Source organism: Mastacembelus armatus, chromosome 11 (assembly GCF_900324485.2).
Source record: "Mastacembelus armatus chromosome 11, fMasArm1.2, whole genome shotgun sequence".
In the NCBI taxonomy this organism is placed as follows: Eukaryota; Metazoa; Chordata; class Actinopteri; order Synbranchiformes; family Mastacembelidae; genus Mastacembelus; species Mastacembelus armatus.
In genome coordinates, this window is record NC_046643.1 from 19,647,966 (window position 1) to 19,673,142 (window position 25,177).

The 25,177-nt window shown below is 40.8% G+C and overlaps 3 gene segments (V, D, J or C); 1 reads left to right on the forward strand and 2 right to left on the reverse strand.

The window, feature by feature from the left end:
* Positions 1 to 8,147: 8,147 nt before the first annotated feature.
* On the reverse strand, positions 8,148 to 18,621 carry LOC113126868 (Ig kappa chain V-III region MOPC 63-like). The segment is given in 4 exon segments: positions 8,148 to 8,642; positions 12,779 to 12,813; positions 18,141 to 18,462; positions 18,570 to 18,621. Coding segments are annotated over 4 exon segments (732 nt in total).
* Positions 18,622 to 22,552: 3,931 nt separating this feature from the next.
* On the reverse strand, positions 22,553 to 24,100 carry LOC113126308 (Ig kappa-b4 chain C region-like). The segment is given in 3 exon segments: positions 22,553 to 23,028; positions 23,754 to 23,805; positions 24,059 to 24,100. Coding segments are annotated over 3 exon segments (417 nt in total).
* A 196-nt stretch (positions 24,101 to 24,296) lies between these two features.
* LOC113126899 (Ig kappa chain V region 3381-like) lies at positions 24,297 to 24,775 on the forward strand (the record flags this gene model as incomplete). The annotated part of the segment is given in 2 exon segments: positions 24,297 to 24,348; positions 24,456 to 24,775. Coding segments are annotated over 2 exon segments (372 nt in total), but the record flags the coding sequence as incomplete, so codon positions are not given.
* Between the last annotated feature and the right edge of the window lie 402 nt (positions 24,776 to 25,177).

The following is a 25,177-nucleotide window of genomic DNA, read 5'->3' on the forward strand; positions in this document are numbered from 1 at the left end:
ATCAGTTTGCCCGTAGAGCAAACAGGTCTGTGGATGATGCAGTCAAAATGGAACTGCATTATGTTCTGCGACATCTAGACAGACCAGGGACTTATGTGAGGATCCTGTTTGTGGATTTTAGCTCTGCCTTTAACACCATCATCCCAAACCTCTTCCTGCCCAAATTAACTCAGTTCTCCGTACCCACCTCCGTCTGTCAGTGGATCAACAGCTTTCTGAGATACAGGCAGCAGCTAGTGAGGCTGGGAAAATTCACATCCAGCACCCATATAATCAGCACTGGAGCTCCTCAGGGATGTGCTCTCTCCCCACTGCTCTTCTCCCTCTATACAAACAACTGCACTTCAAAGGACCCCTCTGTCAAGCTCCTAAACTTTGCAGATGACACCACGCTCATCAGCCTCATTCAGGATGGTGACGAGTCTGCTTACAGACAGGAGGCTAAAGAGATGGCTGTCCGGTGCAGTCTTAACAACCCGGAGCTTGTTCAAAACAGTGGAGATGAAAGTGGACTTCAGGAGAAACCCCCCTGCTCTCCCCCCACTCACCATCATGGACAGCACTGTAATAACAGTGGAGACATTCAGGTTCCTGGGCACCACTATCTCCCAGGACCTGAAGTGGTACATTCACATTGACTCCATTGTTAAAAAGGCCCAGCAGAGGTTGTACTTCTTTCGCCAACTGAGGAATTTCAACCTGCCACAGGAGCTGCTGAAACACTTCTGCACAGTTCTGCACTTCTATAACTGTGTGGTTCAGCTCAGCTACCAAATCTGACCTCAGAAGACCACATCAAATAGGACTGCTGAGCGAATCACTGGTACAACCCTCCCTAGTCTCCAAGAACTGTACTTATCCAGAGCGCACAAAAGGGCTAAGAAAATCACCCCGGACCCCTCACATCCAGCCCACTCGCACTTTGAACTGTTGCTGTCTGGTCGACACTACAGAGCACTGCGTACCAGAACGGCCAGGCACAGGAAGAGTTTCTTCCCTCAGGCAATCCAACTTGACAATAATTGTGGAACACACAACACTATTTAAACACCTATTTATCTAACACACATACTTAGTTTACATTTCGAATTTGCACATAATATACGTGTACATACAATTGTCAATTTGTATATTCTCATTCCCCATTTATTTGTTCTACTTTTATTCTTTTATTATCTTGTATTTTGTCCTGTCACTGTCATTCTGTTGCACCGTGGAAGCTTCTGTCACGAAAACAAATTCCTCGTATGTGTAAACACACCTGACAATACAGCTAATTCTGATTCTGATTCTGTTTTAGAAACTGTTTTAATCCCGAGTTTTTCCCTCCAGGGCTGCACAGTGAATGTTTCTCAAAATGCAGACGGACTCAGGAAAAACATCAGATCTGCTCCTCACATCAGGACTGTTCAGGAAAACATGTTCCCAAAGAACTGGAGGACACTACAGTCAGCAAGTGACTTATTTATTATTTAACTACATTATATTAAAGACAATCAGTCAACAGGAAATTATTTCATATATACATCAAATATTTGAGGCATTACTGAACTATGTGCTTCCTGCTTCTGTAGAGTGTAGACGCACTTCTGCTTGCTCCTGCTTCTGCCAGTTTTACTTTGCTTTTATTCCTTTTTACTTCATGCATTCTTACCCAATGATTTTATAATACACTTTTTAACATTATTTTACCCCTTTTTTACCACATTTGGAATTTTAGTGAGGATTTTATTTTTACTTTTATTTTTGATCAACCTCCGATGACCATGCCTCCCTTCCCTGAGGACGATCACAGCAAACTCCTATAGAAAATCACTATGCTGGAAACTAAAGTGCAAATGTTAGAGATGTACATGGAGATAAATGGACTATCTGGGAAAGAGGACACTACTCTACCACCATAGTAGCAGACAAGAGCATGCTAGTATACAGATAACTAGCATTAACAAGACCGAGCAACAGGAGGGTTGTGTCCGGGTAAATAAACCTACTGGTATCAGTCCTCCCTGGAGCAAAGCCAAAGACTAAATCAGGACAAGCAACAGGCAGAACTCAGCGCCCAGAAATCTGTGATGCGATAGGCTGGCCAGCGTTACCATCCTCCTCAACACAGCCATGGATAACAGCTAAAGGGAAAAGGAGCAACAAAACTCCTAAGAAACTAACTGTACAGCTACAAAATAGATTCGCTCCACTACTGCAGGACCCTGGATCTTCACCTGATCACTTGGACAATCCCCCACATCCACAGAGAGGGGTAAGGTCTGAAAACTCAACAGAAGACAGAAAACTAAGAGGAAAGCTAACAGGGCCTCAGATTCTGATTGTGGGCGACTTGGCCATAAACAATGTGAGACGGATGTGCAGTAACAACACAAAAGTGCTGTATTTCCCAAAAGATATGGTCTCTGACACTACTGACAAAATCCTGAGCATTGTTGCAGAAAACCCAACTGTGAAAAACCTCGTACTACACACAGGGGCAAATGATATTGTGAAGCAGCAGTCCGAAATCCTCAAAAAGGACTTTAATAATCTGCTAAACACAGTAAGGTCGCTAAATGCAGAAGTTTTTATCAGTGGACCTCTACCACCAGCCAGAGGAGGAACTGAGAAATTCAGCAGGTTACTAGCACTGAACACATGGCTTTCAACTGCATGTGATGTCCACTCAATACATTTTATTGATAATTTTAACCATTTCTGGGATCGCAGGCATCTTTTTAAATATTTTGCCTTTTTAAATAAATCAGGAGTAAAAGCTTTCACCTCCAACCTATTTTTCTTCCTGCGCCACAATCTTCACTCTGCCAAGGACAAGATACGACGGGAATCTGCCAAGGACAAGATACGGGAATCTAAACAAAATGAAGAAACATCAAAACATCCAAAGCCAACACTCCCCCCCGAATGCTCTAACATGGAGAGAAGTCAGAGAAAAGATGAGGAGGCCACACCAGCAGACACTGCCTGTGAGGATTCACTTCCCACAACCCCACAAACCCTACCTAGTTCACCATCTTCCCGGGGCATCCCATTCCCCATCACCAAGAACCTCGCCAACCTGATGAAGCACATCACTACTGGGCCCAAACTGACCTCCTCCCCCAGTGTCATTTTCACACCCAGAAGCCCCTCAAAGCGGCATGCCCGACCAATTCCTCAGCAAGCTCTGCTGCAATCACAATAGAAGCATCCACCCACCCCTCCTCCACGCCGTCACCAAAATCATTCTTTGTCTCCACAGCCTGATAACAGCACAGGAAGCTCTAACTGATATGTGCTGGATCCAGGCTGCAATACTGTTAGTCATGGCTCTCTCCAGGAAAAGCTGGGGCCCAATATGCAAATAGCTGTTTCAATCCCAGTTTTGATAGGTAACAGAAAAAGTTTGGTAAATCTACAGAGAAATAAGACTTACCCAATGCATTCTGCAAATTTATGTATCCCTTGCCAACCACAGTATGTCCCAGAACATGGGGAAAACAATGTTTTTAACACACTAAATTTAGCTCTTTTAAATGTCAGGTCTTTGGTAGGCAAATCATTTTTAATCAATGATTTTATTATTAAGCACAAGCTTGATTTTATGTTTTTAACCGAAACATGGTTAAGACAAGATAATAATGCTGCAGTTCTTATTGAATCAACCCCTCCAAATTTCAGTTTTATGAGTGAAACAAGAATACATAAGAAAGGAGGAGGAGTTGCTATTTTATTTAGTGATAGCCTCAAATGCAAAAACATATCATATGGAAAGTTTGACTCCTTTGAATATGTTGCTCTTCATACCAAATCGTCCTGTCGAGCAACATTTGTAACTATTTATAGACCCCCAAAGTACAATGCACATTTTTTTGACGAGTTTGCTAAATTACTATCTATTGTATGCATTGATTTTGATTGTATTGTTTTAGTGGGTGACTTTAACATTCATGTTGATAATCTCAATGATGCAAGTGCAAAAGAGCTCTTGAACATCCTGGACAACTTTGGGCTTTCTCAGCATGTAACAGATCCAACACACATCAAGGGACACACACTGGATCTAATAATTTCTAAAGGTCTTAATATTTCTGAGGTGGTGGTGACCAATGTTGCGCTTTCTGATCATTACTGTGTTTTTTTTAAAACAACCACCCCTGCTGTTTTGAACACAGGTGAAACAGAGGTAGTCAAAAAGCGGAATATTAATGAGAAGAGCTGTGCATTATTCATTCAGGTTTTTGCACCATCACCAACCATGCCATCAGCCCCTGTTGATGATCTTGTAAGAAGTTTCAGTTCAGTTATGACTGTTATTGATTCCATTGCCCCAATTAGGACCAAGGTATTGTCAGCAAGAAAAAAAGTCAAAGTCACCTTGGAGAAAAGCCACAGTGGTTAAAATTCAGAAAAGAATATGCAGACAAGATGCAAGGCAATCATTTTTCTCAGAGATTATCAATAGAAACAGCAATAATGCCCGCACATTGTTTTCTGTTGTAGACAGACTCACAAACCCAGCACCCTCTCTTCCTTCTGAACTGCTGTCCAAAAAGTCATGCAATGATTTTGCAGCCTTTTTCACAGACAAAATATCAAAGATAAGACAAACTATCTCTAGCTGCAGTCCTAGGAACATGACAATATCACCTGTGCCTCCTTGTTCTCCAGTGAATCTAGAACATTTTGATCTCCTTGATCACAGAGCTCTGGCAGAAACGCTTCTACAATTAAAATCTACATCATGCTGCCTTGATATTTTACCAACAAATTTTTTTAAAAATGTTTTTAACAGCTTAGCTCCAGATGTATTGCAGATTGTCAATAGTTCTCTTCAGTCAGGGCAGTTTCCCCAGGCCTTAAAAACTGCTGTTATAAAACCTCTTCTTAAAAAGCCTAATCTAGATGCTTCAGCAGTAAGTAACTACAGGCCAATATCAAATCTTCCATTTTTGGGAAAAATAATTGAAAAAGTAGTTTTTCAACAAATTCACAGTTTCATTGGTGCAAAGCAACCTTTTTAATGCACTTCAGTCTGGATTCCGCGCACACCACAGCACTGAGACTGCACTTATTAAAATTTTAAATGATGTACATTTGAATAATGATGAATCCAAAACCTCTGTTTTAGTACTACTGGATCTCAGTGCTGCATTTGACACAGTTGATCATGATGTGCTGCTTGATAGACTAGAAATGTTAAATTGGCTAAAATCTTACTTACAAGATAGAGACTATTTTGTCTCATTTGGTAACTATGAGTCTGAGCAAACGAAAATGAAATGTGGGGTTCCTCAGGGGTCTATTCTTGGTCCTCTCTTATTCAATATCTACATGCTGCCCCTTGCTCAGATTATGGAATACTACAACATTGACTACCATACCTATGCAGATGACACCCAACTTTATATATCAGTATCATCTCATGATTATAGTCCTCTAATTTCATTATGTGAGTGTATTAATCAAGTCAAAGAATGGATGTGCCAGAATTTTCTCCAGCTCAATACAGACAAGACAGAAGTGATTGTTTTTGGCCCCAAAAATGAAAGGTCAAAGGTCATTGCTCACCTTGACTCCATGTCATTGAAAGCTACAAATCAAGCCAGAAACCTTGGTGTAATCATTGACTCAGACCTGAATTTTAACAACCACATAAATTCCATCACTAAATCTTCCTATTACCACCTGAAAAACATTGCTAGAATAAAAGGTTTTCTGTCTAAACAAGATGCAGAAAAACTTGTTCATGCATTTATCTTCAGTAGGTTAGATTATTGTAATGGCTTGTTTACAGGTCTTAGCAAAAAGTCAATCAGGCAGCTGCAGCTAATCCAGAATGCTGCCGCCAGAGTCCTTACAAATACCAAGAAACTGGACCATATCACACCAGTTCTTAGATCACTACACTGGCTTCCCGTTAGTCAAAGGATGGATTTTAAAATCTTATTGCTAGTTTATAAAGCACTAAATGGTTGTGGACCAAAATATATTCAAGATGTATTAGTTCCCTATGAGGTTTCCAGACCCCTCAGGTCATCTGGGACAGGTCTACTGTGTGTTCCCAGAACCAGAACCAAACAAAGTGAAGCAGCATTCAGTTACTATGCTCCTCACTTGTGGAACAAACTTCCTGAACACCTGTCTGCTCAAACTGTCAGCTCATTCAAATCAAGACTGAAAACACTGTTGTTTACTGCTGCCTTCAAATAATTGTTCATCCTTGTTTTCTTAATGTGCTTTTATGTTTTATTTTAATTTACTTTATTTGATTTAAATTTATTTTATGTTAAATGTCTTTGTTTTTAAATGCTTTTTTCAATGCTTTTAATGTAATTATATGCCTTGTAAAGCACTTTGAATTGCGTAGTGTATGAATGGTGCTATACAAATAAATTTCTCTTTGCCTTTGCCTTAGTTCCACTGTGACAGGACTCTGGGAGCCCTTGGTGATCTGACAGATCACATTTCCATAGAGAGCCACTTTGCATCAGCAGCACCATGCTCCAGTGCTCTGGGACAGTTTATAGTCCTGAGAGTTGAACACTGGATGACTGACAGCTGTCCTTCATGACAACAGAAGCCACAGAAATCCTCCTCATCAAAAACATGACTCTGATCTCCGTCCTCATCTGGACTCTCCTCTGCTGCTGCTTCACAGGTAAAGTCCAGAGAATCCAACTCCTCTCCTCTATGAACATCCGTCGCTGTGAAATGAAGCCGACAAAACCATGAGGCTGCTTTATGTTTTTGTCTCTGTGTCCTCAGAGTCCAGAGGCCAGTTCACAGTGACTCAGCCTGGAGCAGTGAGCTCTGCTCTGGGAGGCTCCGTCACCATCAGCTGTAAGACCAGTCAGAATGTTCATGTTTCAGGCAGCGACCATCTTTTAGCCTGGTACCAACAGAGAGATGGAGAAAGTCATAAACGGCTCATTTATGCTGCTAGCTATCGAGCATCAGGGACTCCAGGTCGTTTTACAGGCAGTGGATCAAACTCTGACTTCACTCTGACCATCAGTGGAGTCCAGGCTGAAGATGCAGCAGTTTATTACTGTCAGAGTGAACACTGGTTAAACAATCAGGCTGTGTTCACACAGTGAAAAATGGTCGTACAAAAACCTCCCTCAGTCAGACTGAACAGAAACTGAACTGACTGCTGCAGCTGGAAACTACTGCAGAGACTGATACAGTTCACTGACACACATCAGTTAAACAGAGTCTATAAATCAACTACTGTATATTCCTTATATAGTCACAATTTCAAGCAGAGTTTACATTTCACCTTTGTTGTGGCCAATGATTTTAAATAATCATGATGAAAATCAAATTCCTTATATCAAAGCTTGTCACCATCTATTCATAACCCATAATAATTCCATGTTAACAAAGGATATGTCCTGAGATGTCCCTAATGGTCCCCTCTCAACCCTGCAGAGCAGCAGTAGGCATTAGATAATGGATGGAATATGAAACATGACCTTAAAAATTAAAGTCTTAACCTTCAAACTATCTTTTGGGTTAAAGCTGAGAGTTGTCCTCACATAGTTAACAATACAAGCTTTAAACTTTTATTTACAAACAGGAACAATAATGGTTTCCCCACATTACCTTTTATTTAGCTGTGTGCTATAACGTATAATGTAAAGCTGATTTTCTCCTGACTACCCTAAAGAAAGACACAGACAACTGCACAGTATTATTTTTTTTATATTTTGTTTTACACGTCTGCTTGTAAAATAAAGTTAAATCTGAAAACAGACTTGTTACCAACCACATTAGAAAATATTAATTACAGTTTGTTTATTCCAACTGAACTAATTTGCTGTGTATGAAATAAACCTTATGTCCATTTTGATTCAAGCCCAGAAACCAAAGAACCAGCAGAGCTGAACACAGCTGTTCCTTCCCAGGATCAACCATCTCTCCGACCTCCACCTGGATGCTGACGTGACTGTCTGGTGTTTGGCTTGAACCGGCCACTGCTGAAACAACACGGGACAGAAAATGGCTTTGGGATGTGAAGCTTTTAGGCTGGTGAGAGGGGGCTGAGCTGTCAATTACACGCACCACCCTCCTGCTCATGGACTGGAGCAGAGAATGTGTCTGGCTAGCATGTTAATATTTGTAGAATTTAAATAACAGACATCTGAACAGAAACTTTGTTGATTCAAAGACAAACTTTATTATCTTCAAATGTGAACAGTGTCAGCATCACCATGAGCAGAAAAACATCACTATTGAAATATTTTATTCTAAACAAAGAGACAGAGTTGCAGAGAGCAGAGTAAAACTAGAATCAGAGGAAAACCAGTATTGGAGTCCCAGTGAGTCAGGTCAGGACTGGGAGCACTGGTCTCTCCTCAGTGTCTCTGTGACCGGACTCTGGCAGCCCTGGGTGGCCTCACAGGTCACAGAGCCCACCTTCCCCCACTGGTCTGCATTGAGCCTCAGGGTGCTGCTCCAGCTGTAGCGGCCGTCCTTCCCCAGCACCCCGGGGCTCCTGCTCTCCTCCCAGCTGCTGCTGCTGCCGTCCACCTTCCAGGTCAGACTCCAGTCTGAGGGGAAGCCCTTGTTGGCCAGGCACATGAGCGTGGCCTTCCCCTGCTGCAGCTCCTGGCTGGAGGGGCCCAGCACCGTCAGGGTGGGACGGGCATCACCTAGGAGACACCAATCGGCTTAGAGCACAGGTACCACACAGCTGTCAATCAAACAGCACACACCTGGACACCTTTCCTGTGTCAGAGTGGATTTTCTCCTTTAAGGACTTTGTGTCAGATGGTTTTTCTGCTCCACCAGTCACTGACTCACACATTGTTTCACTTCCCTTTAACAAACCTCTCATGCACATCAGCACAGAGACAGTCAGCTCACAGTTTGACCTGAAATATGTCAAACTACAGATGATACAAAACTGGATCATCAAAAACATCCAAAATATTTACATTCAAATATTTAGTGAAAGAAACAAACAGAAAATGACCTGAATGAACTTCATGTTGATTTCAGTCATTAACAAACTGTTCACGTTTATCAGTCCAAATTCAATTCAATTCAAATTAAAGTAACTATAATAATAGTTAAGATGGAAATTTTAAAATAATCTTCAATCATTTTAAAGTAGAATTAAAATTTCAGTGTTTTTAGACTTGAAGTGGTTTAAATTTGAACATGACAGAAATTTGTAGAAATTTGTAGAAACAACTTGAATCAAACTGCTCTGAGTTCACCTTCATGAAGGAGGTGGAATAAAACCATAAATACTAAACAAATTACAAATATAAATGAAAGTTTGATCAGACAGAAACATTAAAAACAGAATTTAAAATGTCACTTTACAATATTATATTTAGTATTTGTGCAGAAACTTACTTCCAACCTCCAGTCTGGTTCCTCCACCGAACGTGATCCACAGTGATACAAACTGATTGAGGCGTCGTACAAAAACCTCTCAGTGCAGAGACTCGGCTCTCTGAGTCTGAAACAAACTCAACAGTTGTTGAAAACCATTTCTCCCACATAAAATAAAAAATAACTACAATGGCTTCACATACAGTATTTTGAATATATTTTCCATTATTTAAAAAAAAAAAGATTTTCTTAATTAATTCAACAATAAATGTGCAAAATAATTGAGACATTTTGAGCAACTGTGGGAGAATAAATCCATAATCCTGCAGTATAGGTTTAGAAAATATTCCCCAAAATGATCAGAGGAATCCAAGTCCCTGTTGGACTCAGTCAGAACATTTCCATAGAGGGCCACTTTGCATCAGCAGCACCATGCTCCAGTGCTCTGGGACAGTTTATAGTCCTGAGAGTTGAACACTGGATGACTGACAGCTGTCCTTCATGACAACAGAAGACACAGAAATCCTCCTCATCAAAAACATGACTCTGATCTCCATCCTCATCTGGACTCTCCTCTGCTGCTGCTTCACAGGTAAAGTCCAGAGAATCCAACTCCGCTCCTCCATGAACATCAGTCGCTGTGAAAAGAAGCCGACAAAACCATGAGGCTGCTTTATGTTTTTGTCTGTGTGTCCTCAGAGTCCAGAGGCCAGGTCACAGTGACTCAGCCTGGAGCAGTGAGCTCTGCTCTGGGAGGCTCCGTCACCATCAGCTGTAAGACCAGTCACAATGTGTATGTTTACAGCAGCAACCACCACCATATCTTAACCTGGTTCCAACAGAGAGATGGAGAAAGTCATAAACGGCTCATTTACTATGCTAGCACTCGAGAATCAGGGACTCCAGATCGTTTTACAGGCAGTGGATCATATTCTGACTTCACTCTGACCATCAGTGGAGTCCAGGCTGAAGATGCAGCAGTTTATTACTGTCAGAGTTATCAATACATCAACAGTCAGTGGGTGTTCACACAGTGAAAAATGGTGGTACAAAAACCTCCCTCAGTCAGACTGAACTGAAACTGAACTGACTGCTGCAGCTGGAAACTACTGCAGAGACTGATACAGTTCACTGAGGACACACATCAGTTAAACAGAGTCTATAGATCAACTACTGTATATGCTGTATGTGCTTACACAGAATAATTAGACAGTTTGTTTCTCTTTAGACATTTAATATATCCTAGTTGCTAATTCACACCATCATTAATTCAGCTTTTATGCTGATGAAGTACTAAAGCACAGAAACAGCCCTGATCAATGTGAGAATTATACATTTAAATATACTGATGCAGGTAAAACAACAATCCTTATTTGACTAGATCTGTCTGCTGCATTGCCACAGTGAGCCACACCATCCTTCTAGATAGACTTTAAACCTTGGTCAGTCTTTGGGGATGTTATTGGACTGGTTCAAATCATATCTTCAGATATAAAATATTTTGCCTCTCTTGCTCGTTATAATTCCTCTTTCATCAGTTTGGCCTCTGGGGTCCCACAGGGTTCAATACTTGGGCTTCCTTTTAATCTTTACACACTTCCATACTGAGCAATTCCAAAATGAAAAACCCGTTGTTTGGTTGGAATCTGATATGAATTTTAATAATTACATTAAATTCATACCTGAGTCAGCTTTTTACAATCTAAAGAACTGCACACTGGCTGCCTATCTCTTTTAGGATTGACTATCGGATTACAGTATATTGTTGACTGTTAAAGCATTGCGTGATCTTGCAGCTCATTATCTAAGAGACTTTTTAGTGCGATACACAGGAAAATGAAGCCTGAGATCACAGAATCATAATTTGCTAATTAACCTGAAGCCCACAGCGAAGCATGAGGAAGCTACTTTTAACTATTTCACAACTAAACCTTGGAATAAGCTCCCCATAGATTTAGAATCTAAAAGGTTCCTGTTTTCTCAGGCTTTGAAATAAGTCTCCTTACTGTACTTAATGAGTGGGGACTTTGAATGGGGATAATCATTTTTACACCTGCATGTTGTTTTTCTTTTATTGTTGCTATACTGTTGTTTTTTTATGCAGTGAATTTTGTATTAATTTTGTTTTAAATCGAATTGTCCTATTTTGTTAAATATCTTGAGATGTCTTTGACAGGATATGGGTGATAGATACATAAATTTAAGTTTCATTAAGTTCTATAGACTCTGTTTAACTGATGTGTTTCAGTGAACTGTATCAGTCTCTGCAGTAGTTTCCAGCTGCAGCAGTCAGTTCAGTTTCTGTTGAGTCTGACTGAGGGAGGTTTTTGTATGACCATTTTTCACTGTGTGAACACAGCCTGACAGTAATATACTGCTGCATCTTCAGCCTGGACTCCACTGATGGTCAGAGTGAAGTCAGAGTTTGATCCACTGCCTGTAAAACGATCTGGAGTCCCTGATGCTCGAGTGCTAGCATAGTAAATGAGCAGTTTAGGAGTTTCTCCATCTCTCTCTTGGTACCAGGCTAAATAGTTTGAATTATGAACATTCTGACTGGTCTTACATCTGATGGTGACGTCTCCTCCCAGAGCAGAGCTCACTGCTCCAGGCTGAGTCACTGTGAACTGGCCTCTGGACTTTGAGGACACAGAGACAAAAACATCAAGCAGCCTCATGGTTTTGTCGGCTTCATTTCACAGCGACGGATGTTCATAGAGGAGAGGAGTTGGATTCTCTGGACTTTACCTGTGAAGCAGCAGCAGAGGAGAGTCCAGATGAGGACGGAGATCAGAGTCATGTTTTTGATGAGGAGGATTTCTGTGGCTTCTGTTGTCATGAAGGACAGTTGTCAGTCATCCAGTGTTCAACTCTCAGGACTATAAACTGTCCCAGAGCACTGGACTAGACCTGACCTGAAATATGTCAAACTACAGACGATACAAAACTGGATCATCAAAAACATCCAAAATATTTACATTCAAATATTTAGTGAAAGAAACAAACACAGAAAGTGACCTGAATGAACTTCATGTTGATTTCAGTCATTGTTTAACAAACTGTTCACATGATTTCAAGCCACATTTAAAATAACATGACAGAAGAACAACAGTTTTGTAGATTTTCAAATATCCATCTTTTTCTTCACTGTTTTGTAGATTAAGTCAAGTTCAAAGTCACTGTGATAATAGTTATTGTGGTGGAAAATCAAAAAATATTTTAAAAACATTTTAAAGTTTCAGTGTTTCTACATTTCAAGTGGTTTAAATTTGAACAAGTTGAATCAAACTGCTCTGAATTCACCTTCATGAAGGAGGTGGAATAAAACCATAAATACTAAACAAATTACAAATATAAATGAAAGTTTGATCAGACAGACACATTAAAAACAGAATTTAAAATGTCACTTTACAATATTATGTTTAGTATTTGTGCAGAAACTTACTTCCAACTTCCAGTCTGGTTCCTCCACCGAACGTGCACCACAGTGATACAAACTGATTGAGGCGTCGTACAAAAACCTCTCAGTGCAGAGACTCAGCTCTCTGAGTCTGAAACAAACAAAGTCAATAGTCATTGAAAATTATTTCTCCCATATAAAAAAAATAACTACAATGGCTTCACATATAGTATTTTGAATATATTTTCTGTTATTTCCAAAAAATTTTTTTCTTAATTAATTCAACAATAAATGTACAAAATAATTGAGACATTTTGAGCAATTGTGGAAGAATAAATCCAAAATCCTGCAGTATAGGTTTGGAAAATATTCCCCAAAATTTTGTCTTCCATTAATAATGAGCCTGATCAGAGTGATCCAAGTCCCTGTTGGACTCAGTCAGAACATTTCCATAGAGAGCCACTTTGCATCAGCAGCACCAACTCCTCTCCTCTATGAACATCCGTCGCTGTGAAATGAAGCCGACAAAACCATGAGGCTACTTTATGTTTTTTTCTGTGTCCCCTCAGAGTCCAGAGGCCAGGTCACAGTGACTCAACCTGGAGTAGTGAGGTCTGCTCTGGGAGGCTCCGTCACCATCAGATGTAAGACCAGTCAGAATGTTTATGTGTCAGGGAGCGCCCACTGTTTACACTGGTACCAACAGAGAGTTGGAGAAACTCCTAAATTGCTCATTTTCTATACTAGCACTCGAGAATCAGGGACTCCAGGTCGTTTTACAGGCAGTGGATCAAACTCTGACTTCACTCTGACCATCAGTGGAGTCCAGGCTGAAGATGCAGCAGTTTATTACTGCCAAGAGTCAACACTACATCAACAGTCAGGGTGTTTTCACACAGTGAAAAATGGTCGTACAAAAACCTCCCTCAGTCAGACTGAACAGAAACTGAACTGACTGCTGCAGCTGGAAACTACTGCAGAGACTGATACAGTTCACTGACACACATCAGTTAAACAGAGTCTATAGAACTCAATGAAACTTAAATTTATATTTATGTATATATCACCCATATCCTGTCAAAGACATCTCAAGATGTTAACAAAATAATAAAATACAATTTAAGACAAAATTAATACAACATTCACTGCATAAAAAACATTAGTAGCAACAATAACAGATAAAGAACATGCAGGTGTAAAAATGATTCTCCACATTCAAAGTCCCCACTCATCAAGTACAGTAAGGAGACTTATTTCAAAGCCTGAGAAAACAGGAACAGTTTAGACTCTCAATCTATGGGGAGCTTATTCCAAGGTTTAGTTGTGAAATAGTTAAAAGTAGCTTCCTCATGCTTCGCTGTGGGCTTCAGGTTAATTAGCAAATTATGATTCTGTGATCTCAGGCTTCATTTTCCTGCGTATCTCACTAAAAAGTCTCTTAGATAATGAGCTCAATGATGCTTTAACAGTCAACAATATACTGTAATCCGATAGTCAATCCTAAAGAGACAGATAACCAGTGCAAAGTCTGAAGAACTGGAGTAACATGTTCAGTTTTCCTAGAGCTTGTTAAAAAAACTTTTACACTTTGTACAAGTTGAAGTTGTTTGATTGACTTTCCATGAAGACCAGTTAAAATACTATTACAGGGGTCATGTTGTGTGGTGACAAAGGCATAAATGAGTCTCTCATAATTATGTGTGGACATTAAGTCCCTGAGCCTGGTTCATACCAGATTCCAACCAAACTCCAAGATTCTCAGCACAGGTTTTTCCATTTTAGAGTTGGTGGGAAATAGAAGGTTGAAGCATCAATCTACTACTTTGTTTACAAATACAATGAACTTAGTTTTTTCCTTGATCAGTTGGAGAAAGTTTGATTTCATCCATAAGTTTATACAAGAACCTTCATAAATGGTCTAGCAGGGCATTATCAATCACTGAGAGGGACAGATCGATCTCAGTATCATCAGCATGATTGTGGTATTCAACATTATAGTCATGAATGATGGAATTGTGTAAAGATTAAAAAGAAGCCCAACTGAACTCAGTGGGACCCCATAGGCCATGTGGGGTCCCACATAGAGGAATTATAACGAGCCAGAGAGACAAAGTATGTTCTATCTTGAAGATATGAGCTGAAATTGTGCAGTAACATCCCCATCGACCAAACAAGATTTCAAGTGTATCTAGGATGGTGTGGCCCACTGTGGCAAATGTTGTTTTAGCTTCATCAGTATTTAGATGTATAGAGTGGTGCCTGTTAGGTGGCAACGAGTGGCAGCAGCTCCTCTGTTTGCTTTTTTGTTTTATGCAAGTTTTGATGAGTTTTTACTAAATTATCATCTGTTAATCCAAGTCAAGTCAAGATGTTTGCTTTCTCTCTGATAATGGATGAAAGTGGAGGAGTTGGGATCTTCTACTTCCTGTGGAAAGACATATGGAGGTTATGGAAACTGCATCAGATGACATACGTTTCCGTGGCAATGACAATGGAACAACTGTTAGCTCTCAAGAGAACAAGTCTGCTTCTTGGTATAAAACCTAAAATCCCCCAAGACCTGATGAGGCGTAGGAGGGGCTGGAGATGTAAACCATGTCTCCCAACAATCATTATGGGGAATGTGAGGTCACTCTGCAACAAAGTGGATGAACTTTCTGCTTTAGCTAGCAGCCAGCCAGAGAGTTTCATTGATTCAATTTAATACTTGTCAAGTATGTTGGGTTTCTAACAATAATATCTATAGTTTTTCTACCTGGGATATAAATGTATGGATCAAATTTAAAAACGACGATTTAAATAATGTGTTTTCATCTATATTATGTGTTTTATTTTGGGTATACAAGTTTAAACGTAATTACAAACATGCTGTAACTATCTACTTTTTTTAGGCTGCTCCAATTAGGGGTTGCCACAGCAGATACAGTGGGTACGGAAAGTATTCAGACCCCTTTAAATTTTTCACTCTTTGTGTCATTGCAGCCATTTGCCAAAATCAAAAAAGTTCCTTTTATTTCTCATTAATGTACACTCAGCACCCCATCTTGACAGAAAAAAACAGAAATGTAGACATTTTTGCAAATTTATTAAAAAAGAAAAACTGAAATATCACATGGTCATAAGTATTCAGACCCTGTGCTCAGTATTGAGTAGAAGCACCCTTTTGAGCTAGTACAGCCATGAGTCTTCTTGGGAATGATGCAACAAGTTTTTCACACCTGGATTTGGGGATCCTCTGCCATTCTTCCTTGCAGATCCTCTCCAGTTCTGTCAGGTTGGATGGTGAACGTTGGTGGACAGCCATTTTCAGGTCTCTCCAGAGATGCTCAATTGGGTTTAGGTCAGGGCTCTGGCTGGGCCAGTCAAGAACGGTCACAGAGTTGTTCCGAAGCCACTCCTTTGTTATTTTAGCTGTGTGCTTAGGGTCATTGTCCTGTTGAAAGGTGAACCTTCGGCCCAGTCTGAGGTCCTGAGCACTCTGGAAGAGGTTTTCTTCCAGGATATCTCTGTACTTGGTCGCATTCATCTTTCCTTCAATTGCAACCAGTCGTCCTGTCCCTGCAGCTGAAAAACACCCCCACAACATGATGCTCCCACCACCATGTTTCACTGTAGGGATTGTATTGGGCAGGTGATGAGCAGTGCCTGGTTTTCTCCACACGTACCGCTTAGAATTAATGCCAAAAAGTTCAATCTTGGTCTCATCAGACCAGAGAATCTTATTTCTCATAGTCTGGGAGTCCTTCATTTGGTTTTTGGCAAACTATGCGGGCTTTCATGTGTCTTGCACTGAGGAGAGGCTTCCGTCGGGCCACTCTGCCATAAAGGCCCGACTGGTGGAGGGCTGCAGTGATAGTTGACTTTGTGGAACTTTCTCCCATCTCCCTACTGCATCTCTGGAGATCAGCCACAGTGATCTTTGGGTTCTTCTTTACCTCTCTCACCAAGGCTCCTCTCCCACGATTGCTCAGTTTGGCTGGACGGCCAGGTCTAGGAAGAGTTCTGGTCGTCCCAAACTTTTTCCATTTGAGGATTATGGAGGCCACTGTGCTCTTAGGAATCTTGAGTGCTGCAGAAATTCTTTTTTAACCTTGGCCAGATCTGTGCCTTGCCACAATTCTGTCTCTGAGCTCCTTGGGCAGTTCCTTCGACCTCATGATTCTCATTTGCTCTGACATGCACTGTGAGCTGTAAGGTCTTATATAGACAGGTGTGTGCCTTTCCTAATCAAGTCCAATCAGTTTAATTAAACACAGCTGGACTCCAATGAAGGAGGAGAACTATCTCAAGGAGGATCAGAAGAAATGGACAGCATGTGAGTTAAATATGAGTGTCACGGCAAAGGGTCTGAATACTTATGACCATGTGATATCTCAGTTTTTCTTTTTTAATAAATTTGCAAAAATTTCTACATTTCTGTTTTTTTCTGTCAAGATGGGGTGCTGAGTGTACATTAATGAGAAATAAAATGAACTTTTTTGATTTTGGCAAATGGCTGCAATGACACAAAGAGTGAAAAATTTAAAGGGGTCTGAATACTTTCCATACCCACTGTAAATTAATCCACATGAGTTGTATTGCACAATTTTTACACCGGATGTCCTTCGTGATGCAGATCTGTGCAGCAATTTGGAATCACCAGTCAACCTACCACACATGTTTTTGGACTGTGGGAGGAAGACGGAGTTCCCACGCTACCACAGGTAGAACATGCAAACATGCAAAGGCTGATATAATTTCATCTTTAGAAAAATGTTGAGGTACAATACAGAGAATAAGTTTTGGTGTGACATTAAATTTAATTTCTTTCTGAAGCATGTGCAATGTGACATGTGAAAAGCCTCACAGGATTGAGTTTTTCACAATACATTGTGACATTTGTGACTATACTTTTAAAAGAGTTGATCTGTAATTGAAACAAAAACAAACAAACAGTAAGAAACTAATTCGAAACGGAATTTTCTACACATTTGTCATCTTAGATTAGAAAAATCAAACCCAAGCTTCTAATTGATCCATGATTAACATAAAGGTAAACTTTAAACTTTATTATTTCAGTTTGGTAAATTGGAATTATAGGCCAAGTGAGGAGGAAGAAAACTGCCTTTAGGGATTATATAACAAACTGTAAAAAGGTAAAATGAGGATACGTGGAGTATATTAGGAGGTTATCAGGACCTGATTTAACCTGGATAAATAAAAATGTAAAAGAAACAATTCAACTATATGTACTGATTCATTCTAAGCACATACAGCATATACAGTAGTTGATCTATAGACTCTGTTTAACTGATGTGTGTCAGTGAACTGTATCAGTCTCTGCAGTAGTTTCCAGCTGCAGCAGTCAGTTCAGTTTCTGTTCAGTCTGACTGAGGGAGGTTTTTGTACGACCATTTTTCACTGTGTGAACACGTACTGACTGTTGATGTAGTGTTGACTCTGACAGTAATAAACTGCTGCATCTTCAGCCTGGACTCCACTGATGGTCAGAGTGAAGTCAGAGTTTGATCCACTGCCTGTAAAATGACCTGGAGTCCCTGATGCTCGAGTACTAGCATAGTAAATGAGCAGCTTAGGAGTTTCTCCATCTCTCTGTTGGTACCAGGCTAAGATATGGTAATTGCTCCAAAATTGAACATTCTGACTGGTCTTACATCTGATGGTGACGGAGCCTCCCAGAGCAGAGCTCACTGCTCCAGGCTGAGTCACTGTGAACTGGCCTCTGGACTCTGAGGACACAGAGACAAAAACATAAAGCAGCCTCATGGTTTTGTCGGCTTCATTTCACAGCGACGGATGTTCATAGAGGAGAGGAGTTGGATTCTCTGGACTTTACCTGTGAAGCAGCAGCAGAGGAGAGTCCAGATGAGGACGGAGATCAGAGTCATGTTTTTGATGAGGAGGATTTCTGTGGCTTCTGTTGTCATGAAGGACAGCTGTCAGTCATCCAGTATTCAACTCTCAGGACTATAAACTGTCCCAGAGCACTGGAGCATGGTGCTGCTGATGCAAAGTGGCTCTCTATGGAAATATGATCTGTGAAATATGATCATATTTCCATAAAGAGTTTCCATAAAGAGTTGAATACTGGATGACTGACAGCTGTCCTTCATGACAACAGAAGCCACAGAAATCCTCCTCATCAAAAACATGACTCTGATCTCCGTCCTCATCTGGACTCTCCTCTGCTGCTGCTTCACAGGTAAAGTCCAGAGAATCCAACTCCTCTCCTCTATGAACATCCGTCGCTGTGAAATGAAGCCGACAAAACCATGAGGCTGCTTTATGTTTTTGTCTGTGTGTCCTCAGAGTCTAGAGGCCAGGTCACAGTGACTCAGCCTGGAGCAGTGAGCTCTGCTCTGGGAGGCTCCGTCACCATCAGATGTAAGACCAGTCAGAATGTTAATGGTGGGAACTATTTAGCCTGGTACCAACAGAGAGATGGAGAAATTCCTAAACTGCTCATTCACCATGCAAGCACTCGAGTATCAGGGACTCCAGATCGTTTTACAGGCAGTGGATCAAACTCTGACTTCACTCTGACCATCAGTGGAGTCCAGGCTGAAGATGCAGCAGTTTATTACTGTCAGAGTGAACATAGCATCAACAGTCAGTACGTGTTCACACAGTGAAAAATGGTCATACAAAAACCTCCCTCAGTCAGACTGAACAGAAACTGAACTGACTGCTGCAGCTGGAAACTACTGCAGAGACTGATACAGTTCACTGACACACATCAGTTAAACAGAGTCTATAGAGCAACTACTGCAATTGCTGTACGTGCTTACGAAGAATCAGTACATATAATTGAATTGTTCCTCTTTAAACTTTTCTTTAACCAAGTCATTTCCATTTGAAAATCCCAAAGCATCTTTGAATTCACACTATCCCAAAATCAGCTTTTATGCTGATGACCTCCTATTATACATCACAATATCTCCCTTCTTTCAATTATTAATACAATCACTAATTAAAGGAAGGTTTCTGGCCTCTCACCCTTTTTATATTCCAGATGTCACCAAACTCAAATAAAGTAGGTAAATTTCAATGATTTCCCTTCATGTTACATTAAATATATATCAGTTAGAAACTGACCAACTTAAATATTAATTAAATATCTAGAAAAACCTTTCTTCAATCAGTTTTTTACTTTTTATATTTGTTTTCATTTCTATTTCTCAGTCAGCTTTTTTGCTCCAGACGTTAAGAGGCCAGTGTTGATCAGTGGCCGTCCAGGCCTTTCAGAGTCACAGACACGGTGGCAGCACGATGATGATGATGATGATGATGATGATGATGATGATGATGTCTCTGACTCTACTGTTGGCCACCCTGGGGCTCCTGGTTCAGGGTGAGACTCTCTTCTGAAAACTTTGCTTCAGGATGCAGCCAGGTTCACCACAATGATGTTCTGCTCTGATGGAGAAACGCTGACACGAGCAGCACTGAGCTTCTTCCATCTGTTGTCCATGTTTAAGACATGATCTTCTTCTGTTTGGATGATGATCGTCTTTCTCCAAGCTGGACTGGTCTCAATAAGACTTCTCCTCTTTTTCATGTTTTCCAGGTTCATCAGGACAAATCACCCTGACTCAGTCTCCTGGATCTCAGTCTGTTGTTCCAGGACAGACTGTCAACATCAGATGTAAAGTTCAAGTTTTAGTTTGGAATTGCACTGGTACCTTCAGAAACCTGGAGAAGCTCCTAAACTCCTGATTTATGCAGCTAGAATCAGTCTGGAGTTTCTGATCGTTTCAGTGGAAGTGGATCTGGGACTGACTTCACTCTGACCATCAGTAGAGTTCAGGCTGAAGATGCAGGAGTTTATTACTGTCAGCAGGATTACAGCTCGTTCACACAGTGACACAACATTGTACAAAAACCTTCCTCAGCTGCAGAGGAACTGATGTGAAGTGACAGCTGCACTAAACCTCAAAACAACAGAGGTTTGACCACAAAGTACATTTTGCCTCCGGTGGCTCTGGGTTAGTTTTCTCTCCCGCCCCTCATCTCCGCAGCCAATCACAGCACAACCTGGTTGACTGACAGGTCGATGACCAATAGAAGTTGCGCATTTAGCTGCAGGTGTTGTTCCAGGTGAGATACCCACCCAGCAAATAGGATTTATGACCTGGATTATTAACTGCACTGACCAAAGTACTTGCAGTTGTGTTCCCTTAGTAAAAGGTCTGAATTGACCCCGTTTGATAAGTTCACGGAATCTGTAACATCTTATATCAGTTTCTGTGAAGATATGTGCATTCCTGCCAGGACTCATTTAACCTACAACAATGACAAACCATGGTTCACTGCAAAACTCAGACAGCACGGTCAGATCAAAGAAGATGCAAACAGGAAGGGGGACCAAGTCTTGTATAAACAGGCCAAATACACACTGGAAAAGGAAATCAGAGTGGCAAAGAGGAATTACTCTGAAAAGCTAAGGATTCAGTTCTCTTCCAGTGACTCAGCATCAGTATGGAAAGGTCTGAATGGTATCAGCAACTACAAGACACAATCCCCCAGCACTGTGAGAATCAATCTGTTTTATTGCAGGTGTGAAAAAACACCCCACACTCGCTCTGAACACACAACCATTAACACCTCCTGCAACCCCCCTCTTCCCCACACCTGCACTTCCGTCTTCCGGAAGAAGAAGAGAAAGGAAGCACCAGGCCCAGATTGTGTTACATCAGCCTGTTTGAAATTCTGTGCTGACCAGCTGGCTCCCATCTTTAGACAGATCTTCAACAAATCACTGGAGCTGTGCAAAGTCCCTTCATGCTTCAAATGCTCCACCATCATCCCCATTCCAAAGAAATCCAAAATTACAAATAATTACAGGCCTGTGGCTCTAATGTCTGTGGTCATTGTCATTTGAAACACTGGTGCTGGCCCCCCTGAAGAACATTACTGAACCGTTCCTGGATCCTCATCAGTTTGCACATAGAGCAAACAGGTCTGTGGACAATGCAGTCAATATGGAACTGCATTATGTTCTGCGACATCTAGACAGCCCAGGGACTTATGTGAGGATCCTGTTTGTGGATTTTAGCTCTGCCTTTAACACCATCATCCCAAACCTCTTCCTGCCAAAATTAACTCAGTTCTCCATACCCACCTCCGTCTGTCAGTGGATCAACAGCTTTCTGAGAGACAGGCAGCAGCTAGTGAGGCTGGGAAAATTCACATCCAGCACCCATATAATCAGCACTGGAGCTCCTCACGGATGTGCTCTCTCCCCACTGCTCTTCTCCCTCTATACAAACAACTGCACTTCAAAGGACCCCTCTGTCAAGTTCCTATTTTATATCCTATATTTTTTCATATATACATCAAATATTTGAGCCATTACTGAACTATAGACTGTGTCAACCTGTTCTTTGTTTTTAATATATTTATTCAAGTGTTAGTAACAACAGATCTGCTGCAGTTTTCAGATGAGTAAATGTAGTACGTCCAACATTATTAACAAAGCACAGATTTGTATTGTTGCGTGTATTTTTCTGTTGGTTTGATGTTCAACAGAATGAGGTGTTTCTCCTCCAAACAACAGCAAAGAAAAAGTTTTAATTTAATTTTTCTCATGATGTTGATTTAGACTTTGAATGTCTGGATTAAACATTTAATGCTTTTATTTTGAAAAGAAAGTCCATCATAGTGTCTGTTGTCAGCTCTTTCAGATTCTGTTCACATGTAAAAATATTTTTATTTGAAAGTAGTTTTTCCCTGATCCCTCTGTGTCGCTATATGCTGATCAAATGTGTTGTGTGTTTTGATGTTAAAATGACCTAATAAATAAATGACAGTGAAACAGAATTGATTTGATGATCAGATCTTTATTAGTCTGGAAACTTTGACACAATCAGAAAACTAGCAAACATATCTGGAAGTAAGAAAAAACATAGAAAGAGATTTTCAAAGTGAGACAGTTTAAGAGTAAAACCAGTATCACAGTCCCAGTGAGTCAGGTCAGGACTGGGAACACTGGTCTCTCCTCAGTGTCTCTGTGACCGGACTCTGGGAGCCCTGGGTGGCCTCACAGGTCACGGTGCCCACCTTCCCCCACTGGTCTGCAGGGAGCCTCAGGGTGCTGCTCCAGCTGTAGCGGCCGTCCTTCCCCAGCACCCCGGGGCTCCTGCTCTCCTCCCTGCTGCTGCTCCTGCCGTCCACCTTCCAGGTCAGACTCCAGTCTGAGGGGAAGCCCTTGTTGGCCAGGCACATGAGCGTGGCCTTCCCCTGCTGCAGCTCCTGGCTGGAGGGGCCCAGCACCGTCAGGGTGGGACGGACATCACCTAGGAGACACCGATCGGCTTAGAGCACAGGTACCACACAGCTGTCAATCAAACGGCACACACCTGGACACCTTTCCTGTGTCAGAGTGGATTTTCTCCTTTAAGGACTTTGTGTCAGATGGTTTTTCTGCTCCACCAGTCACTGACTCACACATTGTTTCACTTCCCTTTAACAAACCTCTCATGCACATCAGCACAGAGACAGTCAGCTCACAGTTTGACCTGAAATATGTCAAACTACAGATGATACAAAACTGGATCATCAAAAACATCAAAAATATTTACATTCAAATATTTAGTGAAAGAAACAAACACAGAAAATGACCTGAATGAACTTCATGTTTCAGTCATTGTTTAACAAACTGTTCACATCATTTCAAGGCACATTTAAAATAACATGTGACACAAGAACAACAGTTTTGTAGATTTTCAAATATCCATCTTTATCTTCACTGTTTTTTAGATTAAGTCAAATTCAAAGTCACTGTGATAATAGTTATTGTGGTGGTTTGTGGAAGTGATTTAAATTTAAACATGACAGAAATTTGTAGAAACAACTTGAATCAAACTGCTCTGAGTTCACCTTCATGAAGGAGGTGGAATAAAACCATAAATACTAAACAAATTACAAATATAAATGAAAGTTTGATCAGGCAGAAACATTAAAAACAGAATTTAAAATGTCACTTTACAATATTATATTTAGTATTTGTGCAGAAACTTACATCCAAACTCCAGTCTGGTTCCTCCACCAAAAGTCCACCACAGTGATATAAACTGATTGAGGCGTCGTACGAAAACCTCTCAGTGCAGAGACTCGGCTCTCTGAGTCTGAAACAAACAAACTCAACAGTTGTTGAAAACTATTTGTCCCACATGAAATAAAAAATAACTACAATGGCTTCACATACAGTATTTTGAAAATATTTTCCATTATTTTCAAAAAAAAAAAATTCTTAATTCAACAATAAATGTACAAAATAATTCAGGCATTTTGAGCAACTGTCGGAGAATAAATCCAAAATCCTGCAGTATAGGTTTGGAAAATATTCCCAATAAGATTGTCTTCCATTAATAATGAGCCTGATCAGAGTGATCCAAGTCCCTGTTGGACTCAGTCAGAACATTTCCATAGAGAGCCACTTTGCATCAGCAGCACCATGCTCCAGTGCTCTGGGACAGTTTATAGTCCTGAGAGTTGAACACTGGATGACTGACAGCTGTCCTTCATGACAACAGAAGCCACAGAAATCCTCCTCATCAAAAACATGACTCTGATCTCCGTCCTCATCTGGACTCTCCTCTGCTGCTGCTTCACAGGTAAAGTCCAGAGAATCCAACTCCTCTCCTCTATGAACATCCGTCGCTGTGAAATGAAGCCGAAAAAACCATGAGGCTGCTTTATGTTTTTGTCTGTGTGTCCTCAGAGTCCAGAGGCCAGGTCACAGTGACTCAGCCTGGAGCAGTGAGCTCTGCTCTGGGAGGCTCCGTCACCATCAGCTGTAAGACCAGTCAGAATGTTCGTGTTTGGAGCAATTACCATCTCTTAGCCTGGTACCAACAGAGAGATGGAGAAACTCCTAAGCTGCTCATTTACTGGTCTAGCACTCGAGAATCAGGGACTCCAGGTCGTTTTACAGGCAGTGGATCAAACTCTGACTTCACTCTGACCATCAGTGGAGTCCAGGCTGAAGATGCAGCAGTTTATTACTGTCAGAGTCAACACTACATCAACAGTCAGTACGTGTTCACACAGTGAAAAATGGTCGTACAAAAACCTCCCTCAGTCAGACTGAACAGAAACTGAACTGACTGCTGCAGCTGGAAACTACTGCAGAGACTGATACAGTTCACTGAAACACATCAGTTAAACAGAGTCTATAGATCAACTTACTTACAAAGAATCAGTGCATATACTTGAATTGTTCCTCTTTAAACTTTTCTTTTACCAAGTCATTTCCATTTGAAAATCCCAAAAGCATCTTTGAATGCACACTATCCCAAAATCAGCTTTTATGCTGATGACCTCCTATTATACATCACAATATCTCCCTTCTTTCAATTATTAATACAATCACTAATTAAAGGAAGGTTTTTGGCCTCTCAACCTTTTTATATTCCAGATGTCACCAAACTCAAATAAAGTAGG